At 34.9% G+C, this 19,837-nt stretch overlaps 4 protein-coding genes across 4 annotated transcripts; 1 reads left to right on the forward strand and 3 right to left on the reverse strand.

The window, feature by feature from the left end:
• The first annotated feature begins 238 nt into the window (after positions 1-238).
• Positions 239-1,494, forward strand: LOC132172105 (putative F-box protein PP2-B12). Its single transcript, XM_059583554.1, has 3 exons — positions 239-586; positions 698-816; positions 910-1,494. The coding sequence occupies exons 1-3, from the start codon at positions 299-301 to the stop codon at positions 1,409-1,411; spliced, it is 909 nt and encodes a 302-aa protein (XP_059439537.1). The 5' UTR covers positions 239-298; the 3' UTR covers positions 1,412-1,494.
• A 2,869-nt stretch (positions 1,495-4,363) lies between these two features.
• On the reverse strand, positions 4,364-5,401 carry LOC132172728 (putative F-box protein PP2-B12). The gene is made up of 3 exons (XM_059584285.1): positions 5,108-5,401; positions 4,920-5,038; positions 4,364-4,828 (listed from the first exon to the last, which is right to left on the reverse strand). The coding sequence occupies exons 1-3, from the start codon at positions 5,399-5,401 to the stop codon at positions 4,378-4,380; spliced, it is 864 nt and encodes a 287-aa protein (XP_059440268.1). The 3' UTR covers positions 4,364-4,377.
• Positions 5,402-11,718: 6,317 nt separating this feature from the next.
• Positions 11,719-12,831, reverse strand: LOC132172790 (putative F-box protein PP2-B12). The gene is made up of 3 exons (XM_059584361.1): positions 12,463-12,831; positions 12,275-12,393; positions 11,719-12,178 (listed from the first exon to the last, which is right to left on the reverse strand). The coding sequence occupies exons 1-3, from the start codon at positions 12,754-12,756 to the stop codon at positions 11,725-11,727; spliced, it is 867 nt and encodes a 288-aa protein (XP_059440344.1). The 5' UTR covers positions 12,757-12,831; the 3' UTR covers positions 11,719-11,724.
• Positions 12,832-14,609: 1,778 nt separating this feature from the next.
• On the reverse strand, positions 14,610-16,391 carry LOC132172278 (putative F-box protein PP2-B12). The gene is made up of 3 exons (XM_059583751.1): positions 16,050-16,391; positions 15,846-15,964; positions 14,610-15,121 (listed from the first exon to the last, which is right to left on the reverse strand). Exons 1-3 carry the CDS (start codon positions 16,335-16,337, stop codon positions 14,620-14,622), a joined length of 909 nt encoding a protein of 302 aa, XP_059439734.1. The 5' UTR covers positions 16,338-16,391; the 3' UTR covers positions 14,610-14,619.
• Between the last annotated feature and the right edge of the window lie 3,446 nt (positions 16,392-19,837).

Below are 19,837 nucleotides of genomic sequence, written 5' to 3' on the forward strand. Positions count from 1 at the left end.
CTCAAGAGGGATTACATAATTATAATAATTTTCTAATGAAAATAAATACATATTTTTAAAAAGAAAAAGATAAAAAAAGAAAAAAGAAGGATGCGCGTTGCCCTTTTGCCGTGGATAATAGTGTGCGTGGAACTTTGACACGACTCATGCACCCGGAACCTTAACTGCTAAGCTTTCCTCGTCTATATAAACATTACACCACCGCAAAGTTAGAGAAACCAAAAACGAATTTAAAACCATTTAATTTCGTCACTTCCACATTGAAAGAGAGAGAGAGAGATTGGACGTTGTTTGGCAAATGGCAACAGAAAATGAGGCGGTGGACTCGTTCTACGTGTTGCCCGAAGAATGCATCGCCAGCGTGCTGTCGTTCACGACTCCTTCTGACGCATCCAGTTCGTCATTCGTTTCCACCAACTTCAGATCGGCCGCCGAATCCGACATCGTTTGGGAGAGGTTTCTTCCACCCCAGTACCGCTCCATAATCTCCCGCTCCGCCGATTCGTCTTCCCTCTCTTCTTCTTCCAAGAAGCAGCTCTATCTCCGTCTCTGCGATCACCCCCTCCTCATCGACGATGGCAAGAAGGTGTATATAAAAAAAATCGGCGTAAATAATATGCTCATATTTCTCTTTTGTGGGTCACCTCTATTTCTCATTATGCATGTCTGATAATATTGCCATTGACGTTTAAACCAGAGCTTTTGGTTGGAGAAAAGGAGCGGGAAGATATGCTACATGCTTTCTCCAAAGGACCTCGTGATTGTGTGGATGGAAACTCCTTTTTATTGGAGATGGACTTCTTTACCCGATGCCAGGTATCTCTTTTTCCCTCTTCTTCTTCTCAACCGTCATATTTTGTGGGTTTGTTCTGATAGTTTTATTTACATAAAAATTAAAAAAAAAAACAGGTTCGCGGAGGTGGCGGAGCTTGTCAATGTGTGTTGGCTGGAGATCCGTGGGAAGATTAATGCTTGCATGCTGTCGCCAGGCACGCTGTATACAGCGTATCTTGTGTTCAAGGTGACGACAGGATCATTCGGTTTTGAAAACCAACCTGTCGAGGTTGCGGTCGGAGTTGGCGGAAGCGAAGGGCATAAGCGTACTCGGAGCGTCTTTTTGGATATGGAGAGAGGGCGGAGGCAGCGTTACCAGATTGTACCCGCCGCGCGGCGAGGAGGGCCTTTTCACCGCCACCGCTGCCTGCCGCAGAGTATAGAGGAGGCGGATATTGGCGAGTGTCCGAAGGAGAGAGGAGATGGGTGGTTGGAGATCGAGTTGGGTGAGTTCTTCAACGGTGGAGATGATGATGATGATGGGGAAGTGGAAATGAGTGTTTTGGAGGTGAAGGGCGGTAACTGGAAGGGTGGCCTCATTGTTCAAGGGTTTGAGATCAGGCCAAAAAGAATGTAATTAAAATAAATTAGTAAATTAAGAGTGCTTTTTTGTCTTTTGCATTTCTCTATTTTTTATTTTATTTTTTATGTTGTATGTGAAGTAAGTTGCTTATGATTAATGAGCTTTCAATGTAATAATCATTAACGATTCTGATTCTAATTAAGCTTTGATAGATGAGCTCCGATCAGAGATCTGCAGCCCCATTTGTGCGAATGGATCAAAACAACCTAAAGCATGAACTTTGAAGTGTATATATATATATTTTGAATCTCAAATGACTTGATTGATTTTGGATGCTTTTGGTATTTAGATTTCATAAATAAAAAAAGCGATTTTAAACTAAATCACAGAAAATAAATAGTTTGAATTTGCTTTTTTAATTGCAATTTAAAAACACATAAAATTTGCAATTTCAAATTGCAGGTCATGGGTGTTCTTTTTTAAATGCACAATTTTTAAGGCTACAATGTGATTTTAAAGGCCAAACTACGATTTTGCGAAACGTATTTTTAAAAATTACGTTTTAAAATCGTACTTTTTGAAATCGCAAACCCTAACATAACCATAATTCTTACTATTGATTTTAGTTTAAAGGAAAAGTTTTTAAAAATTAAACCGATCATCTCCAACAAAGAAATTTCTGTCCATATTTTGTGTAGAGAATCTAATAATATGGTATATGGCTAGGGGTGGGCAAAAACCCACCCAACCCGCAAAACCGCCCGATCCACCCTGCCCTGATCCAACAAGGATAGAAATTAATTTCATCCAAACCTGTTTAGAAGAAATATCCTCCAACCTATTTAAAATAGTGTCATGTGTCTATAAATATTTAAAAGGAATATTAAATTTTTAACGTCATCAATAATAGTTTACTAATTTTGATTAAATTTAATGTGCATTTTAAATGTTTATAGACATTTGACACTATTTTAAATGAGTTAGAGGATATTTCTTTCAAACTGGTTTGGAAGAAATTTCTATCCACAAAGTATTTGAAAGTCCATCATTTACTTTGACAAAATGGTTGTTCTATTAGACTTCAGTTTTTGGCAGTGCGTCTTTAACGAATGTAGGTCACTAGATGCTATAGTCTAATACTATGAGGTTGTGTGTCAATATATCCGATCGCACCGAGTTACATACTTCAAGAGGCACGAATCAACCTTTAAGAACAACGCTCTTGCGTGATTCTATAGTATTGTGAGATCTTTCCATACTCCACTTTTCATCTCTTATAATTTATTTATTTCATTGTTAATTTTCATATTTGTATTATTTTATTTCAATAAGAATTTTGTGCACCATCCAAATTATTCCCAACAAAAACGACATCGTTTCATGTATATATATATAGCCGGTTAATGACTTTTTAAAAACTTAAAACCGCTAACCGTAACCGTCAGCCTTTTCACCCTACTAAAAGTTATTTTAATGAACGAACTTAGCGAATATGTTTGTTTGTTTGTTTTTTTTTTTTTTTTTTTGAAAAAATAATATGTTTGTTTTAAGTCCAAGTAAAATTATGAGTTTAGTAATTGCTTTAGGAGTGCAATTAAGACATTTAAAGTCTTAATATCTTAAAATTTAATTCTTTATATTTAATGTTTTACCGTAAATGGTGCCTTATTGACTAATTTTTTGTCCTAATATTATTTTCTACCATAATTGGGGCCTTAATTAAAGAGCATTGATTAACTTTTTGTCATAAATATTGGTGATTTAATTGTTTTGTTTTTTATAAAAGTAAACTTAATTAATTATACTATATTTTTATTTGAGGCCTTATTTTATTGGGGACCTTAAGGGATTACCTAATTTGCCTAAGCACTCACAGCTGGCACTGGTGATGCCTCACATCTTCTCAAAAGCCTCTTTTGTTTTCCACTCACAAAAGCCTCTTTAAGGCTCTCAAAAGTCAGAAGACGCATAGAATATACAATCGTGGCTTATATGTTGTTTGTAATTAAACATGTTTACAATGTTATTCATTTTATAAGTAATTCTTGATCATCTATGAATGAGATATTGTCACGTATATAAAGAAATTTAATTAAGAATTTATTGGGAAAAGAGAGTTTTTTGGAGGATTATAAAGAGTTAATCTTGAAGTGTGACTAATTGTAATATTTGAAGAAATGAAATTTTGGGGTTGTTGAGGTATATTTTATTTGGAATGCTTTTGTAGGTTTTAACTTTGATTATCAAGAATAGTTTAATTAGGTATATTTTATTTGTGATTTATATATATGTTGCATGTATTCCTATCCTCACCGAGTCCTACGGCATATTGCTCCATTCTTCCAATCTCTAAAGTTTTTAGTGTGATTTTTCTAATAGTTTCAAGAAATTTAACTTGAAATTTATTACTTAATCAGATTGGATGATGAGTAACCTCACAATTAGAAGTGGGCAAGAGGTTCTTTGAACTTTCACTAACTTTCACTTGTAAGGCCTAGGCCTTGTTAGTATCGAATAGATGGACTACACCTATGGAGGGGTGCATTGAATTCGTACCAACATATCAATTCGAAGTCATCATTTTACATGATTAAGATAAATCATTATGACTAATGTGTTATGGTCTTATCAAATGAAATAACCGGTTCCATTAATGACTGCAAATATTAAATTGTAAAGTACTACAAGGTTTATGATCTAAGATATTCGGTATGAAAACCTCATTCTCCTAACCATTTTCTAACTATCATTTTTTCAAATTTTTTCAAATCTACCATTGGATTTATAGTTCTACATGAAGGCATGTTTATGATTGTGTTAGATAGCTTAAAAATTACTTTTAGTATCTAAAAAGTAGTTTGGTAAAAAAAATTTAAAATTACTTTTTTAACATTTTTACTCTAAAATTAATCAAAAATTTTTTTTATATCAAACTCGTTAATTAGAAACTTTATTAGCAAACTGAAAAAAAAAAAAAAAAAAAAGAAGACAACAAATGCACTCATCCTTACTAATTTATTTCACACTCTTTTTGGCCTGATCTCAATCCCTTGAACAATGAGGCCACTCTTCAACATACCAGCCTTCACCTCCAAAACACTTATTTCCACTTCATCATCATCATCATCTCCTCCATTGAAGAAGTCACCCAATTCGATCTCCAACCACCCATCTCCTCTTTTCTTCGGACACTCGCCATCCCCCTCTCTCCACCGCAGCTCTTGAAAGGACCCCATCCCGGCGCGAGGGTTAAAAACTCGCACTCCTTCTTGTTTCACATCCAGAAACACCATCCGCTTGTGCCATCTAACCGCAGCCTCGATAGGTAGGTTTACAAATCCACGTGACTTTGACGACAGGTTGAACACAAGGTAAGCTGTATACAGCGTGGCTCGTGACAGCATGCACGTATTTATCTTCCCACGGATTTCCAGCCACCACACTTGGATAAGCTCCGCCACCTCCGGGAGCCTGTTTTTTAATTTTCATGTAAATAAAATTATCAGAAAAAAAAAACCCTCAAAATAAAATTATAAGAAGAAGAGGGTAAAAAAAGAGAGACCTGGCATCGGGTAAAGAAGTCCATCTCCAAAAATGAGGATTTTCCATCCAGGCAATCAGGAGGTCCTTGGGAGAAAGCATGTAGCATATCTTCCCGCTCATTTTCTCCAACCAAAAGCTCTGGGATATGCATAATATTCAAATAATGAGAAATATTTAATGGGGGGTGGGTGTGGGTGTTGAAATTACCTTCCTGCCATCGTCGATGAGGAGGGGATGATCGCAGAGATGGAGATAAAGCTCCTTCTTCGAAGAAAAACAGAGCGAAGACGACGAATCGGCGGAGCGGGAGATTATGCTCTTGTACTGGGGTGGCAGAAAGCTTTCCCATACGGCGTCAGATTCGGCGGCCGATCTGAAGGACGTGGAAACCGATGAGGACCGACACGCGTCCGGAGGGCTCGTGAACGACAGCACGCTGGCGACGCACTCTATTGGTAACACGTTGATCAAGCCCACCACCTCACTTTCTGTTAATGCCATACGTACGTAACGTACCCTACCTAACAACCCCCAATCTCTCTCTCTCTTCTCTGTCTTAATTGAATCGTTTTAACTGGTTTTTGGTTCTCTCGCTTGGGTGTGGAGTTTATGCATGAAAACAAGGCAATGTATATTATATAGGTAGCTTAGCAGTATTAGAGTTCGTGGTGCGTAATTCGTGGGCCTCGTGGCGAAGGTTTCTTTTTCCTTTTTTTTTTTTTTTTAAATGTCATTAAATGTGATTTTTTTTTTTTTTTGCAAATCTAGTAGATCAACCATTGAATTTATTGACTTAATTATATGGATTCCACACAAATTTAATGATAAATTCATGCATTCAATATTGTTGAAATAATAAATTTTATCATTTAATTTGTTTTTTAATAAGATGTTGCCATTTTTAATTAAGAGTTTCCAAACTTTTCACCGTTATCTTTTGAGCACTTATTATTTAGAAACGGATCCTCTCCCGTACTTATCTAATTCACGGTTGAGATTTCTCTAGAGAAATTCCAAAGTTACAAATGAGCCACCTCAACTTCCACTAACAAATAAACAATATACATATTTTTTTATTTTCAGTTTAATTTTCAGGTTAAGTCTAATGGAAAGTGTTTTTTTTTTTTAAAAAAAAAAAAAAAAAAAAATTGCAGAATGGGTGACGTTGGGGTGGCCAAACCATCTGCATGGCCCAACGTCACTGATTATGCAATTCTTTAATTTTTATTTTTTTTTTGAAACTTCTGCAGTTTATTTGAACTGGATAATATCTAGTTAGTTATATTAGAATGATATTTTTGTCACTTAAAAAATTAAAAAGACAAAAATAACCCTCCAACATAACTAACCCCCCTTCACTTTCTATTTGTAGTGGCAAAGATCTGCTTTTATCCCTGTTGAGGGTTGTAATGTTTTATATCTTGTTTTATATGCAATGTTTGTTACCAAACCAAAAAAAAAAAAATTAAAAATCATTCTTCTTTTTTTTTTTTTTTTAAGATACCTTTTAAGCCCATTTATTCTTTGCTTAATATCCAGCTAGCGATTTTTTTAGAAATAATTTTGTGAACATTTGGTCTTTTGAGGACCATTTAGTTTTTCATACGCTTTTTTACCATGATTCATCAAATTTATTGATTTTCACTTTTACCGATTATGACCGTTGGTCATTAACAATTCCATGGGTTTTAATTCTTCAAAAGTTTTATGACTTTTGACCATGCTCATTAACAAAAGTTTTACAGTTTCAACCATTTGGGTCATCATATTTTCTTTATGATATAAGAAAACTCACTAGCACTCATGGATTTTTATATATATTGAGCACTCTAAAGGGAGAAAAAAAAAATTGAGATCACTTGTTTCTCTTCAAAGCCGTACATTGTATTGGAAAACACTGGTTTCAAGGCATAGCCATATACAATATTATTAGATTCTTTGCACAAAATATTTGAGAGTCCATCATCTATTATCACAAAATAGTTGTTTTATTAGCCTTTCGTTTATTAGAAGTATGTCATTGACGAATGTAAACGTTACAATTAATCTAATCTTGAAAGGCTGTGTGTCAAGAGATCCAATTGCACCAAGTTACATACTTTGGGAGGCACAAATCAACCTTTAAGAACAACGCTCATACATGATTCTATATCATTATGAGATCTTTGCATACCTCATTTTTCATCTCTTGTAATTTATTTATGTTATTGTTAATTTTCATATTTGTATTATTTTATTTCAACAAGAATTTTGTGCACCATCCAAATTATTTCCAACAAAAACGACGTCGTTTCAAAACCTAAGACTGCTAACCGTAACTACACACCTTTTCACCCCTACTAAAAATTATTTTCATGAATGAACTTAGCCAATATGTTGGTTTTAAGTCCAAGTAAAATTATGAGTTTAGTAATTGCTTTAGGAGTGTAATAAAGACATTTAAAGTCTTAATATCTTAAAATTTAATTCTTTGTACTTACGTTTTACTTTAAATGGGGCCTTACGGATTAACTTTTTTGTCATAATATTATTTTCTACCATAATTAAAGAGCATTGATTAACTTTTTGTCATAACAGGAGATTTAATTGTTTTGTTTGAGGCCTTATTTTATCGGGAATGTCAGACAATTGCCTAATTTACCTAAGCATTAACTGGCACCGGTGGTGCCTCAGATCTTTTCAAAAGCCTCTTTTGTTTTTCACTCACAAAAGCCTCTTTAAGGCTCTCAAAAGTCAGAAGACGCATATATATATATATAATCGTGGCTTATATGTTGTTTGTAAACATGTTTACAATGTTATTCACTTTATAAGATATCTTGATCATCATCTATGAATGAGATATTGTCACGTATATAAAGAAATTTAAGTAAGAATTTCTTGAGAAAATAATGTTTTTTTGGAGGATTATAAATAATTAATCTTGAAGTGTGAATAATTGTAATATTTGAGGAAAGGAACTTTTGAGGTTGTTGAGGTATATTTTATTTTATTTTTGAAAAATATGGAACTTTCATTGATAAATTTCATGAGCATAACATTTTTACAACATAAAGCAAAAATGACTTTAAGCTTATGCTAACCTATGTACAATTACATTTAAGGAACAAATCTGTTTCATGCAGACTAAATCTAGGACATGGGTAGTACAAATACAAAACAAAAATAAAAAATAACTAGAAACACCCACACTGATCTACTCCATCCTTAACCCAAAGGCCAGGACTACAAATTCATCCTCAACCCGAAGGCTAGGACAAACAAAATAAAAAACAAAAACCCCACAAGCATCAATGAAGGAGCACAACATCGTAGATACCCCTTCAGAAGATACGCCTTGGCCGAAGAAGACAATCAGATCTAAGGTTGAACAGATTAGATCTGGATTTAGATCTACAAACTAGATCTAAAGCAATCCACCAGAAACAGAGATAGGTGGAGCTTATAGAGAAGACACCGACGACTGCTATCATGAAAGAGGAGGAGGGAAGATTTAGATCTAGAAGTTCTCTCCTCTTGAAGTTCTTCTTGGTGTTGTCTAAAAGAAAAGAAGGTATATTTTATTTGGAATGCTTTGTGGGTTTTAACTTTGATTATCAAGAATAGTTTAATTAGGTATATTTTATTTGTGATTTAATTATATGGTGTATTCCTATCCTCATCGAGTCCTACGGCATATTGTTCTATTCTTCCTATCTCTAAAGTTTTTAGTGTAATTTTTCTAATGGTTTCAAGACATTTTAATTAATACCTAATCAGATTGGATGGTGAGTAACCTCACAATTTGAAGTGAACTTTCACTTGTAAGGCACTAGCCTAGGCCTTGTTAGAATCGAATAGACGGACTACACCTCTGAGGGGGTTAGTGCATTGAATTCGTACTAACATATCAATTCGAAGTCACCATTTCACATGGCTAAGACAGATCATTATGAAAGATGTGTTATGGTCTTATCAAATGAAATGGCCAATTTCATTACTGACTGTAAACATTAAATTGTAAATTGCAACATTTATGATCTAAGATATTTTGTGTGAAAATATATGATATGATCCTAATTATTTGATATTATTTGATATTATTCGGTGTCATGCTAGAGTCCTATAAGGAGCATATCTCCATAGATTTTCCAGTCCAATAAATAGTTATGTTCATTCTTGTTAAAGTCGTCCAATTAGGTCTATTATGTAATCAATAGTATATTGTTTCTCTATTTAAAAGGGAAGCATCAGTAACAAAGTATGAGTTTCAGACAGTTCGAGAGCTTTGTCGTGTGATAAAGCAAAAGAAACCCTTAATGGGTTTCCTTATGGAAACCAAGTTACGTGGAGAAAAATGGAGCCTATCCGCTACAAGCTAGGTTTCCCGAATATGTTTGTGGTTGATTGCGTTGGTAGGAGTGGTGGAATGATTTTATTTTTGGAAGAGGAGGTTTCGGTGGATATTCAGAATTTTAGCCAACGCCACATTAATGGTATGGTAAAAGATCGATTTTCTGGAGTACCTTAGAAATTTACCGGCTTCTTTGGTAACCCCGATACGTCGAAAAGGTATGAAGCATGGGCCTTGCTCAAACACCTTGCAAATCTGTCGCCTGTGCCGTGGGTTTGTTGGGGGACTTCAATGAAATTGTTGCTCTATCGAAAAAATGGGGTGGCGGTGGAAGATCCAGTTCTCAAATGCAAGCTTTTCAGCAAGCGTTGGAGAGTTGTGAGCTTTCAGATTTGAGCTATAATGGTCCTAAATTTACTTGGAGCAATTGTCAGGAAGGCCTTAATTTCACAAGGAAAGGCTTGAAAGGGGGGTTGCTAATCCGGAATGGAGAATGTTATTTCCAGAAGCTAAACTTGCAATTAATGTGGCAATAAATTCGGACCATACTATTTTAATGTTGGGGTTGGTGGATTCTGGGTTGAGCAGAAGAGGACGTGTCACATTTCGTTATGAAGCAAAGTAGGTCTTAGATGAGGGGTATACAAATGTTGTCCAACAAGCATGGAATCCATCACTGAATGGTATTGGGGCGTAGAACCAAATTGGGCAAAACCTGTCATTTTGCAAACAGAATTTTCTTATTTGGCAGAGAGAGCTACGGGGATCAAGGCAGCAGTCTCTTAAACAACTACAGGCTCGACTCCAAGAGCTACAAGGGCGAGAAGGGTGTGGAGTTGGGTTTGAAATAAAAACTTTACAGCAGCAGATACAGGCTTTAATAGATAAGGAGGACCTTCAATGGAGGCAACGAGCAATGCTTGATTGCTTAGGGACGGTGATCGGAATACGAAATTTAACCATGCTTGTGCCAATACTCGTTGACGTACGAACCAGACTTCTAGTATACTTGACGTCGAAGGGCATCCATGTGTGTTAGATGAAGAGTTACAAGTAGCTTTTGTAAATTATTTTACTGGGTTATTTACCTCTGAAAATGCAGGTGAAATGGACAACTGTTGAGTGGTGATGTCTCACATCTTCTCAAAAGCCTCTTTTGTTTTTCACTCACAAAAGCCTCTTTAAGGCTCTCAAAAGTCAGAAGACGCATAGAATATACATTAATCGTGGCTTATATGTTGTTTGTAATTAAACATGTTTACAATGTTATTCATTTTATAAGTAATTCTTGATCATCTATGAATGAGATATTGTCACGTATATAAAGAAATTTAATTAAGAATTTCTTGGGAAAAGAAAATTTTTTGGAGGATTATAAAGAGTCAATCTTGAAGTGTGACTAATTGTAATATTTGAGGAAAAGAAATTTTGGGGTTGTTGAGGTACATTTTATTTGGAATGCTTTTGTAGGTTTTAACTTTGATTATCAAGAATAATTTAATTAGGTATATTTTATTTGTGATTTATATGTTGTATTCCTCTCCTCACCGAGTCCTACAGCATATTGCTCCATTCTTCCAATCTCTGAAGTTTTTAGTGTGACTTTTCTAATGGTTTCAAGAAATTTAACTTGAAATTTAATGCCTAATCAGATTGGACGATGAGTAACCTCACAATTAGAAGTGGGCAAGAGGTTCTTTGAACTTTCACTTGTAAGGCCTAGGCCTTGTTAGGATCGAATAGATGGACTACACCTATGGAGGCTAGGGGTGTATTGAATTCGTACCAACATATCAATTCGAAGTCATCATTTTACATGATTAAGATAGATCATTATGGCTAATGTGTTATGGTCTTATCAAATGAAATAACTAGTTCCATTAATGACCGCAAGCATTAAATTGTAAAGTACTACGTACAAGGTTTATGATCAAGATATTCTGTATGAAAAACTCATTCTCCTAACCATCTTCTAAATATCATTTTTAATTTTTTTCAAATCTATCATTGGATTTATAGTTCTACATGAAAGCATGTTTATGATTGTGTTGGATAGCTTAAAAATTACTTTTAGTATCTAAAAAGCAGTTTGGTAAAAAAAATTTAAAATTATTTTTTTAATCTTTTTACTCTAAAAATAATCAAAACCCACTTTGACAAAAAGAAGCTTTTGCAACAAAAAAAAAACACTTTTTGACTTCAAAGCTATATTCCTCAAACACAATCCCAAACGGTATAAGCTTTAACATCCTAAATCTTGTCTAAAGCTAGATCCTTAATTAGATCCTTAGGATTCATGCAGCACACTTTTTTCAAGTTATTTTATATCAATTTGGTTAATAATTTTAAAATCTTTTTTTTAAAAAAAAAAAAAAAAAATCAAACTCGTTAATTAGAAAATTTATTAGCAATCTGAAAAAAAAAAAAAAAAAGACAACAAATGCACTAATCCTTACTAATTTATTTCACACTCTTTTTGGCCTGATCTCATTCACACACTTTTTGGCCTGATCTCAATCCCTTGAACAATGAGGCCACGCTTCAACATACCAGCCTTCACCGCCTCCAAAACACTTATTTCGACTTCATCATCATCATCATCTCCTCCATTGAAGAAGTCACCCAATTCGATCTCCAACCACCCATCTCCTCTCTTCTTCGGACGCTCGCCATCCTCCTCTCTCCACCGCAGCTCTTGAAAGTACCCCATCCCGGCGCGAGGGTTAAAACCTCGCACTCCTTCTTGTTTCACATCCAGAAACACCCTCCGCTTGTGCCCTCCAACCGCAGCCTCCATACGTAGGTTTACAAATCCACGTGACTTTGACGACAGGTTGAACACAAGGTAAGCTGTATACAGCGTGGCTCGTGACAGCATGCACGTATTTATCTTCCCACGGATTTCCAGCCACCACACTTGGATAAGCTCCGCCACCTCCGGGAACCTGTTTTTTTAATTTTCATGTAAATAAAATTATCAGAAAAAAAAAAAAAAACCCACGAAATAAAATAATAAGAAGAAGAAGGTAAAAAAGAGAGACCTGGCATCGGGTAAAGAAGTCCATCTCCAATAATGAGGATTTTCCATCCAGGCAATCAGGAGGTCCTTGGGAGAAAGCATGTAGCATATCTTCCCGCTCATTTTCTCCAACCAAAAGCTCTGGGATATGCGTAATATTCAAATAATGAGAAATATTTAAAGGGGGGGGGGTGTGGGTGTTGAAATTACCTTCCTGCCATCGTCGATGAGGAGGGGATGATCGCAGAGATGGAGATAAAGCTCCTTCTTCGAAGAAAAACAGAGCGAAGACGACGAATCGGCGGAGCGGGAGATTATGCTCTTGTACTGGGGTGGCAGAAAGCTTTCCCATACGGCGTCAAATTCGGCGGCCGATCTGAAGGTCGTGGAAACCAATGACGACCGACCCGCGTCCGGAGGGCTCGTGAACGACAGCACGCTGGCGACGCACTCTACCGGTAACACGTTGATCAAGCCCACCGCCTCACTTTCTGTTAATGCCATACTTACCCTAGCTAACAACCCCCAATCTCTCTTTCTCTCTCTTCTCTGTCTCAATTTTGAATCGTTTTAATTGGTTTTTGGTTCTCTCGCTTGGCAGTGGAGTTTATGAAGACAAGGAATTGTATATTATATAGGTAGCTTAGCAATATTAGAGTTCGTGGTGCGTAATTCGTGGGCCTCGTGGCAAAGGTTTCTTTTTCTTTTTTCTTTTTTCTTTTTTCTTTTTTCTTTTTAAATGTCATTAAATGTAATTTTTTTTTAATCTCTTTTTGCAAATCTAATAGATTAATCATTGAATTTATGAATTTAATTATGTGAATTACACACAAATTTAATAATAAATTCATTCATTTAATATTGTTGAAATAATAAATTTTCACTGTTTGAGCACTTATAATTATTTGGAAACAGTTCCTCTCCGGTCCTTACGGTTTAGATTTTTCAAGAGAAATTCCAAAGTTACAAATGAGCCACCTTATCTTTCACTAACAAATAAACAAATATTTTTTTATTTTTAGGTTAATTTTCAGGTTAAGTCTAATGGCCGGAAGGTTTTTTTTTTTTTTTTTTAATTGCAGAATGGGTGACATTGGGGTGGCCAAACCATGCACCCCCATGGCCCAACGTCACTGATTCTGCAATTTTTTTATTTTTTATTTTTCAAATCAAGTCTAGGGGTGCCGAGCCACTTTGTTTATTTGTTAATGGAAGCTGAGGTGGCTCTTTTGTAGTCTCGGGATTTCGCTAGAGAAATCTCGACTGTGAACTGAATAATCCTTCAAGGATTGGAGAGGATTCGTCTCTAAAAATAATAAGAATTACTAATTAGGATCATCTGCAGTTTATTTGAACTGGATAATATCTAGTTAGTTATATTGGACTTGAAGTACTGATATTTTTGTCACTTCAAATATTAAAAAGACAAAAATAATCATCCAATATAACTAACTAGATATTATTCATTTCAAATAAACTGGAGAGGATCGTATTCCGTCAGATTTAATTATTAATTTTCTTTGAAGAGGGTGCACATGCATTATGACACTAGCCAATTGATGTAGTGCATTTTGACAATACAGGTTTTTAGAGTTTATGTCTATTATTCTTCAAGCCTCTTCCAAAATGCTACAATGCATTCTACCCACCATCATCTCTTCACCTTGTCATCTTGATTTTTTCCACAAAAAAAAAAAAAAAAAACTATTCTTCTATCTTTTTGCCTTTAATTTTTGTCCAAATGACTTGCAAAATTCATCTCTATTAGGAAACATTTAATTTCAACCAATATCATATAATTAATTTTGTGTTGAGCTACATACATATAAAGGAGATATTGAAACTTTGTCTTGTGATTAATGGAGGGTATATGATTCTCATCCTTGGTCTATACATGCTATGAAAAAAAGAATAGATCTATTATTAAAATATTCTAATAGGTACGTGATTGGTTAAGAAATGATTAAAAATAAATAAATAAATAAATTAAATGAAGATGTAGTAGAATTTATACTGTAAAATTATTATTATTATTATTATAAAACAATTAATATATAATTGAAATTTTAAGTAAATCTGTATGTTACATATGTTAATTAGTATATTGTTTACAAACACTATCACACCTCTCACTCGCTGGTTCACACACTCAAAGGATAGAAGAAACACTATCACACCTGATTGTTTAACGTCAAAACAACTACTAAATGCAATACAGAATATATATATATATATATAGAACAAATATTAAGTAATCTTGAAAACCACCAAGAAAACCATAGAAAAGCTAGCTCAAACACATACAAATCTCTTGATGCCCATTGCAATCTAAAAAAATACAACAGACAACAAAAGCACTCACTTATTTTACCCTCGTTTTGGCCTGATCTCAATCCCTTGAACAATGAGGCCGCCCTTCCAGTTACCCCCCTTCACCTCCAAAACACTCATTTCCACTTCCCCATCATCATCATCTTCTCCTCCATTGAAGAACTCACCTAGCTCCATCTCCAACCATCCATCTCCTCTCTCCTTTGGACACTCGCCATCCTCCTCCTTCACTCTTGGCCGACACGGTTGGCACAAGATGCCGCTGCGGGTAAAACGCCTGCCTCGCCGCCGTACAATCTGGTGGCGCAACCTCCGCCCTCTCTCCGCATCTAAAAAGACACTCCGCTTATGCCCGCCTGCACTTCCGACAACTCCGACCTCAACCTCGACAGGTTGGTTTTCAAATCCGAATGATCCTGTCGTTGCCTTGAACACGAGGTGAGCTGTATACAGTGTGGTTGGGGACAGCATGCCGGTGTTAATCTTCCCGCGGATTTCCAGCCAACACACACTGATAAGCTCCGCCACTTCCGGAAACCTGTTTTTGCATGTGAATGAAATCAGAGGTCCGCCAAAAAAGAAAAGAAAAAGAAAGCGTCGAGAGAGATTGATGCAGCACCGACAGATGGAGCTTCTATTAAGTTGTTCGTAGGGTTATCCTAGTCGGTCTACATAAGTTTATACAATCGTTGACTCCACTCTTCCTTCTCTTTGGCTCTGGGCCTTTCCCCTGTGCGTTGTATTTTGGCAAGGGCTTTTTTATTGTTTCGTAAACTTTTAAAATTACTATTAAATTTGTGATAAATTACTGTTAAATTTTAATATAATGGCAATTTTAAGAGACACGTCAATTTTGAGAATAAAAAAAAAAAAACCATAAGTATTTGTTTTGTTTAAGATTTCATGAGCCATGGATTCTTTGATGGGTGTTATAATTCACTCATTCAAAATTACATTCCAAAAGAAGTTTTAACAAAATAGTGTTTCAATGGCGAGAAAGTTTAAAATATTATTTACGCTACAAGAAAAATGATCTTTAGCGACAACTCAAAAGTACTTATTAGCAACGATATTTTATAGTCGTCACTAACGTGTGGTCACTAATATTGATCAAAAAAACATAATATTGAGATTATTAATTTGTTATTAATTTTTTATATATATAATTAAAATTGAATTAACAATGTTAGGGGAATGGTGGAGGACTCTATCGCATTCGACTTTAGTGGCTTGTTTGGTGCACCGGAGACAGAAAGAGAGACCTGGCATCAGGCAAAGAAGTCCATGTCCAATGCCTGGGAGTCCCCATCCAGACAATCTGGAGGTCCTTGGGAGAGAGCATGTAGCATATCTTCCCACTCCTTTTCTCCAACCAAAAGCTCTGGGATTATATATATAAATGTCAGATATATGTGCATAGTCAAATAATGAGAAATTAATGGGGTGACGGGGGGTGTTGAAAGTACCTTCCTGCCCTCGTCGATGAGGAGGGGATGATCGCAGAGGCGGAGATAGAGCTCCTTCTTCGACGAAATACAGAGGGCAGACGACTCGGCGGAGCGGGAGATTATGCTCTTGTACTGGGGTGGAAGAAAGCTTTCCCATACGGCGTCGGATTCGGCGGCCAATCTGAAGTTCGTGGAAACCGATAACGACCGGCACGCGTCCGGAGGACTCGTGAACGACAGCACGCTGGCGATGCACTCTTCAGGTAACGCGTAGATCAAGTCCACCGCCTCATTTTCTGTTGCCATACGTACGCACGTACCTGCCCAAACAACCCAATCTCTCTCTCTCTCTCAATGGGAATGAATCTGACGTTTTTTGTGGTTCTCCCATGGCGGTGGTGTTTAAAAAGACGAGGAAATGTAATGTAAGAAAGCTTAGCGGTTAAGGTACGTTCGGGTGGCAAAGGTTCCAGATACACCATTAGCCACAAAAGGAAAAATACATTCACGATCGAGGATCCCAAAAAGATACAGCTTTCTTTTTCTTTTTTTCTTTATTCTCTTTCTTTTCCTTTTTCTTTTTTAAAATTATGTATTTATTTTTATTAGGAAACCTTTATGGTGCTATGATGCTTTTTGGTTTGCGGCTACAAATCAGGGATGAGGATGATCGCCAGAAGAGGAGATAGAGCTCTTTCTTTGACGAAACCCTCCTTTAGCTTCTGTCATGCAAGTGGAGAGTGATACCGAGCCAAATAAATGAATTTTAAAAGAAATTTAAACTGAGGTGGCAGGCCATGAATGGCAGACAAGGGAGAAAGAATTATATTTTTTTAATTTAAAAACCATTGCCATGTCAATTTAAAAATTTTTCTGGATTTATTTGTTTGGTTCTCTAACACTTCTCAATGCAGATACTAATTAAGTTGATCTTTTTTTGTAAGTACGGTATTATTGTGATAGAATTTGAACTCCAGCTGAGAAAAAATAAAAATGTGTAAACGTATTAAAAATGTAATTAACCCCTAATTTTTTTTAAAAAGTTAAAATTAAAATATTACTTTCAAATTAAATTAAAAAAAAAAAAATTCATTTTTTCATTATTATCATATTTAATAATTTATCATTCAATTATTTGATGAATACAGTAAAAGTTTCATAATTTTAAAAAAATTGAAATTTAATTAAGTAAATAATTAGTTTGTTAAATAAGCATAATTTTCGGGTGAATCTTGATCTACTGTCTTTTTGTAATCAGAATTTGTATAATTGATCAAAATTTTAACACCCTAACTTTTAGTCCTTAGGATTAAGAAACATTAAGGGTAAAGTACGCTTATCCCTCTCAAACTACCACCCTAATGACAATTTACCCTTCAAACTATCAATTGCGATAATTTATTCCCTAAACTACCAAAACAACGATAATTTACCCTTTGAGAATAATGCTAATTTGTGATATTTTGCTATTTGCAGATGAAATTATAAATTTTGGAGCATTCGAATGGTTAATCTTAAATTGGGAATTGAAATATTTGAGGAAATGAACATTTGGGGTCGTTGATGTATATTTTATTTGGGAAGGTAATGCTTAATTTGTAGGCTTTAACTTCGATTATCAATAGTTTTAGCCAAATCATGTAAATATTTAGGGAAATCGATAAAAAGATGTTGTTTTAGGCTTTAAATTGATAAAATATTTAAGGAAGTAGTTTTATTTCGGCCATAGAAAAGTTTTCAAAAGTTGTTTTGGATTCTAAATGATGGAGACTTCAAATTTGGGTTATTGGTGTTTGATTTTGAATTAAGAAAATGGGACGGTGGGTTGAGTGATTAATTGGTAGACTTAGGGCCTGTTTGAGATTACATTTAAGGGGCCTAAAAGTACTTTTAACAGTTAAAAAGTCCGTTTGAAAAAAAAAAAGAACTCGTTTGGTAAAAAATTAATAATGCTTTAATTTTAAGGGTCCAAAAACTTAAAAATGGCAAAAACGCATTTTTGACAAAAGCTTAAAAATGAAGCTTTTACCCAAAAATTATTTTTGACTTAAAAGCTTTATTTCTTAAACACAATCTCAAACAGACTCTTAGATCGATCCAAGTTGGAGTTTGGTCGATCGAACATGTGACACTAAAAACAGAGAGTGGTGTGGCACATGGACATTTAAGACATGTTTGAGATTGCGTTTGAGGGCTTAAAAGTGCTTTTAACACTAAAATAAAGTCAATTTAAAGAAAAAAGTACTCGTTTGGTAAAAAAATTTAAAGTGCTTTTAAATGTCTAAAAAGCCTAAAAATGGCAAAAACGTACTTTTGGCAAAAGCTTAAAAATGAAGTTTTTGCCAAAAAGCATTTTTTGATTTAAAAGCTATATTTCTCAAACGCAATCTCAAACAGGCTCTTACTACCCTCACTATTAGGCCAGACATCTCATACTGAGTTATATATCGCTACTAAGAGAATGTTTAATTCCCTATTGTTGACCATATATATATGGTTTTCACTTTACTCTAGACCACTTCAATTGCAAGCTTATTATGATTTAGACCGGGCAAGGAACCCAATTAATGTTACTTGGAAACTGTCTTATTTCTTGGCAATCGAAAAAACACAGAATATAGGGAAAAAATACTTCTGTTTTTTCAAATAATAGACGCAATATATTATGGTAATAAAAGAAGTCGTGAAGAAAGGTACGTATATATTAAATTGAAAATATAAGAGGGACATTGGTTGAAATTAATTAAGAAGGAGCAAAGTCAGAAAGGAGCTCTTGGAGATGTCAAAGACGCACCACCTTTGTCCGAGAGACCAACATAATTGGGTGCAAGCAGCCACTTTCTGATGTGGCTAGTTTTGTTTGCATTTGTGTTATTCTTGTTCTAGCCATTACGCAGCCATTTATTTTCTATTATATAGGTTTGTCCAAAAGTTTTATAGGATACATCTTTTCTTATTTATATATTATTATATACACCTTAATTTACATGTAATTAGAACAGATATTATCTAAACCTTTTGGTTTGAAGAATATAAAATCAACATTTATCACAAATGATTTATATCCTTAAGACTCTTATTTTAGAAATTTTTGTTTTTGTTTTTATCTTTTTATCCATCTCTTATTCATGGATAGACAAATCAACCACTCAATATGTTGGACTACGGCTCCGTTTGTTTTGGCACAATCCCCTAAAACCTTGATGAGAGGAGATTACAATCTTATTACTATCAAATTTGATGAGAGGAGATTACAATTGATTACAACGAATCTCTAAAATCCTCTAATATATTCTAACATCCCTTGAACTCAAGGAGAATATTCTAAAACCTAAAGTTTTCATTTTTTTTTTTTTTTTTAAGAGATGGCTATGGTCGACAAAAGTGATTAGAAGCGATTGGCAATAGATCAGAGATGCCCCTTAAATAACAATATCAAAAGAGGGTAAACTATGAGCCAAAATAAAACTCAAGCGTAAGCTAAAATGAGTTTGAATTTGAAACAATACTACAAATTAAGGTCAAACAATAAATAAGCCAAAATGAGAACCAAATATAGATTAAAATGGGCTTGGGTTTTAAATAATACCGCAAAGGCCAAAAGATAGTTTGGGTCAACAACATGAGCATCAACAATATGAGATCAAATAATGAGCGAACAAAATGCCAAAATAATTTGGGGAACTATGAGATGAACAATGGTGTTCTTGCGAAACAAAAGCATGGTCAGACGGTCTTCGGTTGGGACCGAAGGCTCTCTAATACCTAAGTTAGCGTCTCATATGTGGATAAAAAAAATATAATGA

Source organism: Corylus avellana, chromosome ca2 (assembly GCF_901000735.1).
Source record: "Corylus avellana chromosome ca2, CavTom2PMs-1.0".
Lineage (NCBI taxonomy): Eukaryota > Viridiplantae > Streptophyta > Magnoliopsida > Fagales > Betulaceae > Corylus > Corylus avellana.

Excerpts from the sequence above, each read along its gene's own strand:
- LOC132172105 (XM_059583554.1), top strand. The coding sequence starts at position 299 with ATGGCAACAGAAAATGAGGCGGTGGACTCGTTCTACGTGTTGCCCGAA. Across the intron at positions 587-697 it reads TCATCGACGATGGCAAGAAG|AGCTTTTGGTTGGAGAAAAG; the intron begins GTGTATATAAAA and ends CGTTTAAACCAG. Across the intron at positions 817-909 it reads ACTTCTTTACCCGATGCCAG|GTTCGCGGAGGTGGCGGAGC; the intron begins GTATCTCTTTTT and ends AAAAAAAAACAG.
- LOC132172790 (XM_059584361.1), bottom strand. The coding sequence starts at position 12,756 with ATGGCATTAACAGAAAGTGAGGCGGTGGGCTTGATCAACGTGTTACCG. Across the intron at positions 12,394-12,462 it reads TCATCGACGATGGCAGGAAG|AGCTTTTGGTTGGAGAAAAT; the intron begins GTAATTTCAACA and ends CGCATATCCCAG. Across the intron at positions 12,179-12,274 it reads ACTTCTTTACCCGATGCCAG|GTTCCCGGAGGTGGCGGAGC; the intron begins GTCTCTCTTTTT and ends TTAAAAAAACAG.
- LOC132172278 (XM_059583751.1), bottom strand. The coding sequence starts at position 16,337 with ATGGCAACAGAAAATGAGGCGGTGGACTTGATCTACGCGTTACCTGAA. Across the intron at positions 15,965-16,049 it reads TCATCGACGAGGGCAGGAAG|AGCTTTTGGTTGGAGAAAAG; the intron begins GTACTTTCAACA and ends ATATAATCCCAG. Across the intron at positions 15,122-15,845 it reads ACTTCTTTGCCTGATGCCAG|GTTTCCGGAAGTGGCGGAGC; the intron begins GTCTCTCTTTCT and ends ATGCAAAAACAG.
- LOC132172728 (XM_059584285.1), bottom strand. The coding sequence starts at position 5,401 with ATGGCATTAACAGAAAGTGAGGTGGTGGGCTTGATCAACGTGTTACCA. Across the intron at positions 5,039-5,107 it reads TCATCGACGATGGCAGGAAG|AGCTTTTGGTTGGAGAAAAT; the intron begins GTAATTTCAACA and ends TGCATATCCCAG. Across the intron at positions 4,829-4,919 it reads ACTTCTTTACCCGATGCCAG|GCTCCCGGAGGTGGCGGAGC; the intron begins GTCTCTCTTTTT and ends ATTAAAAAACAG.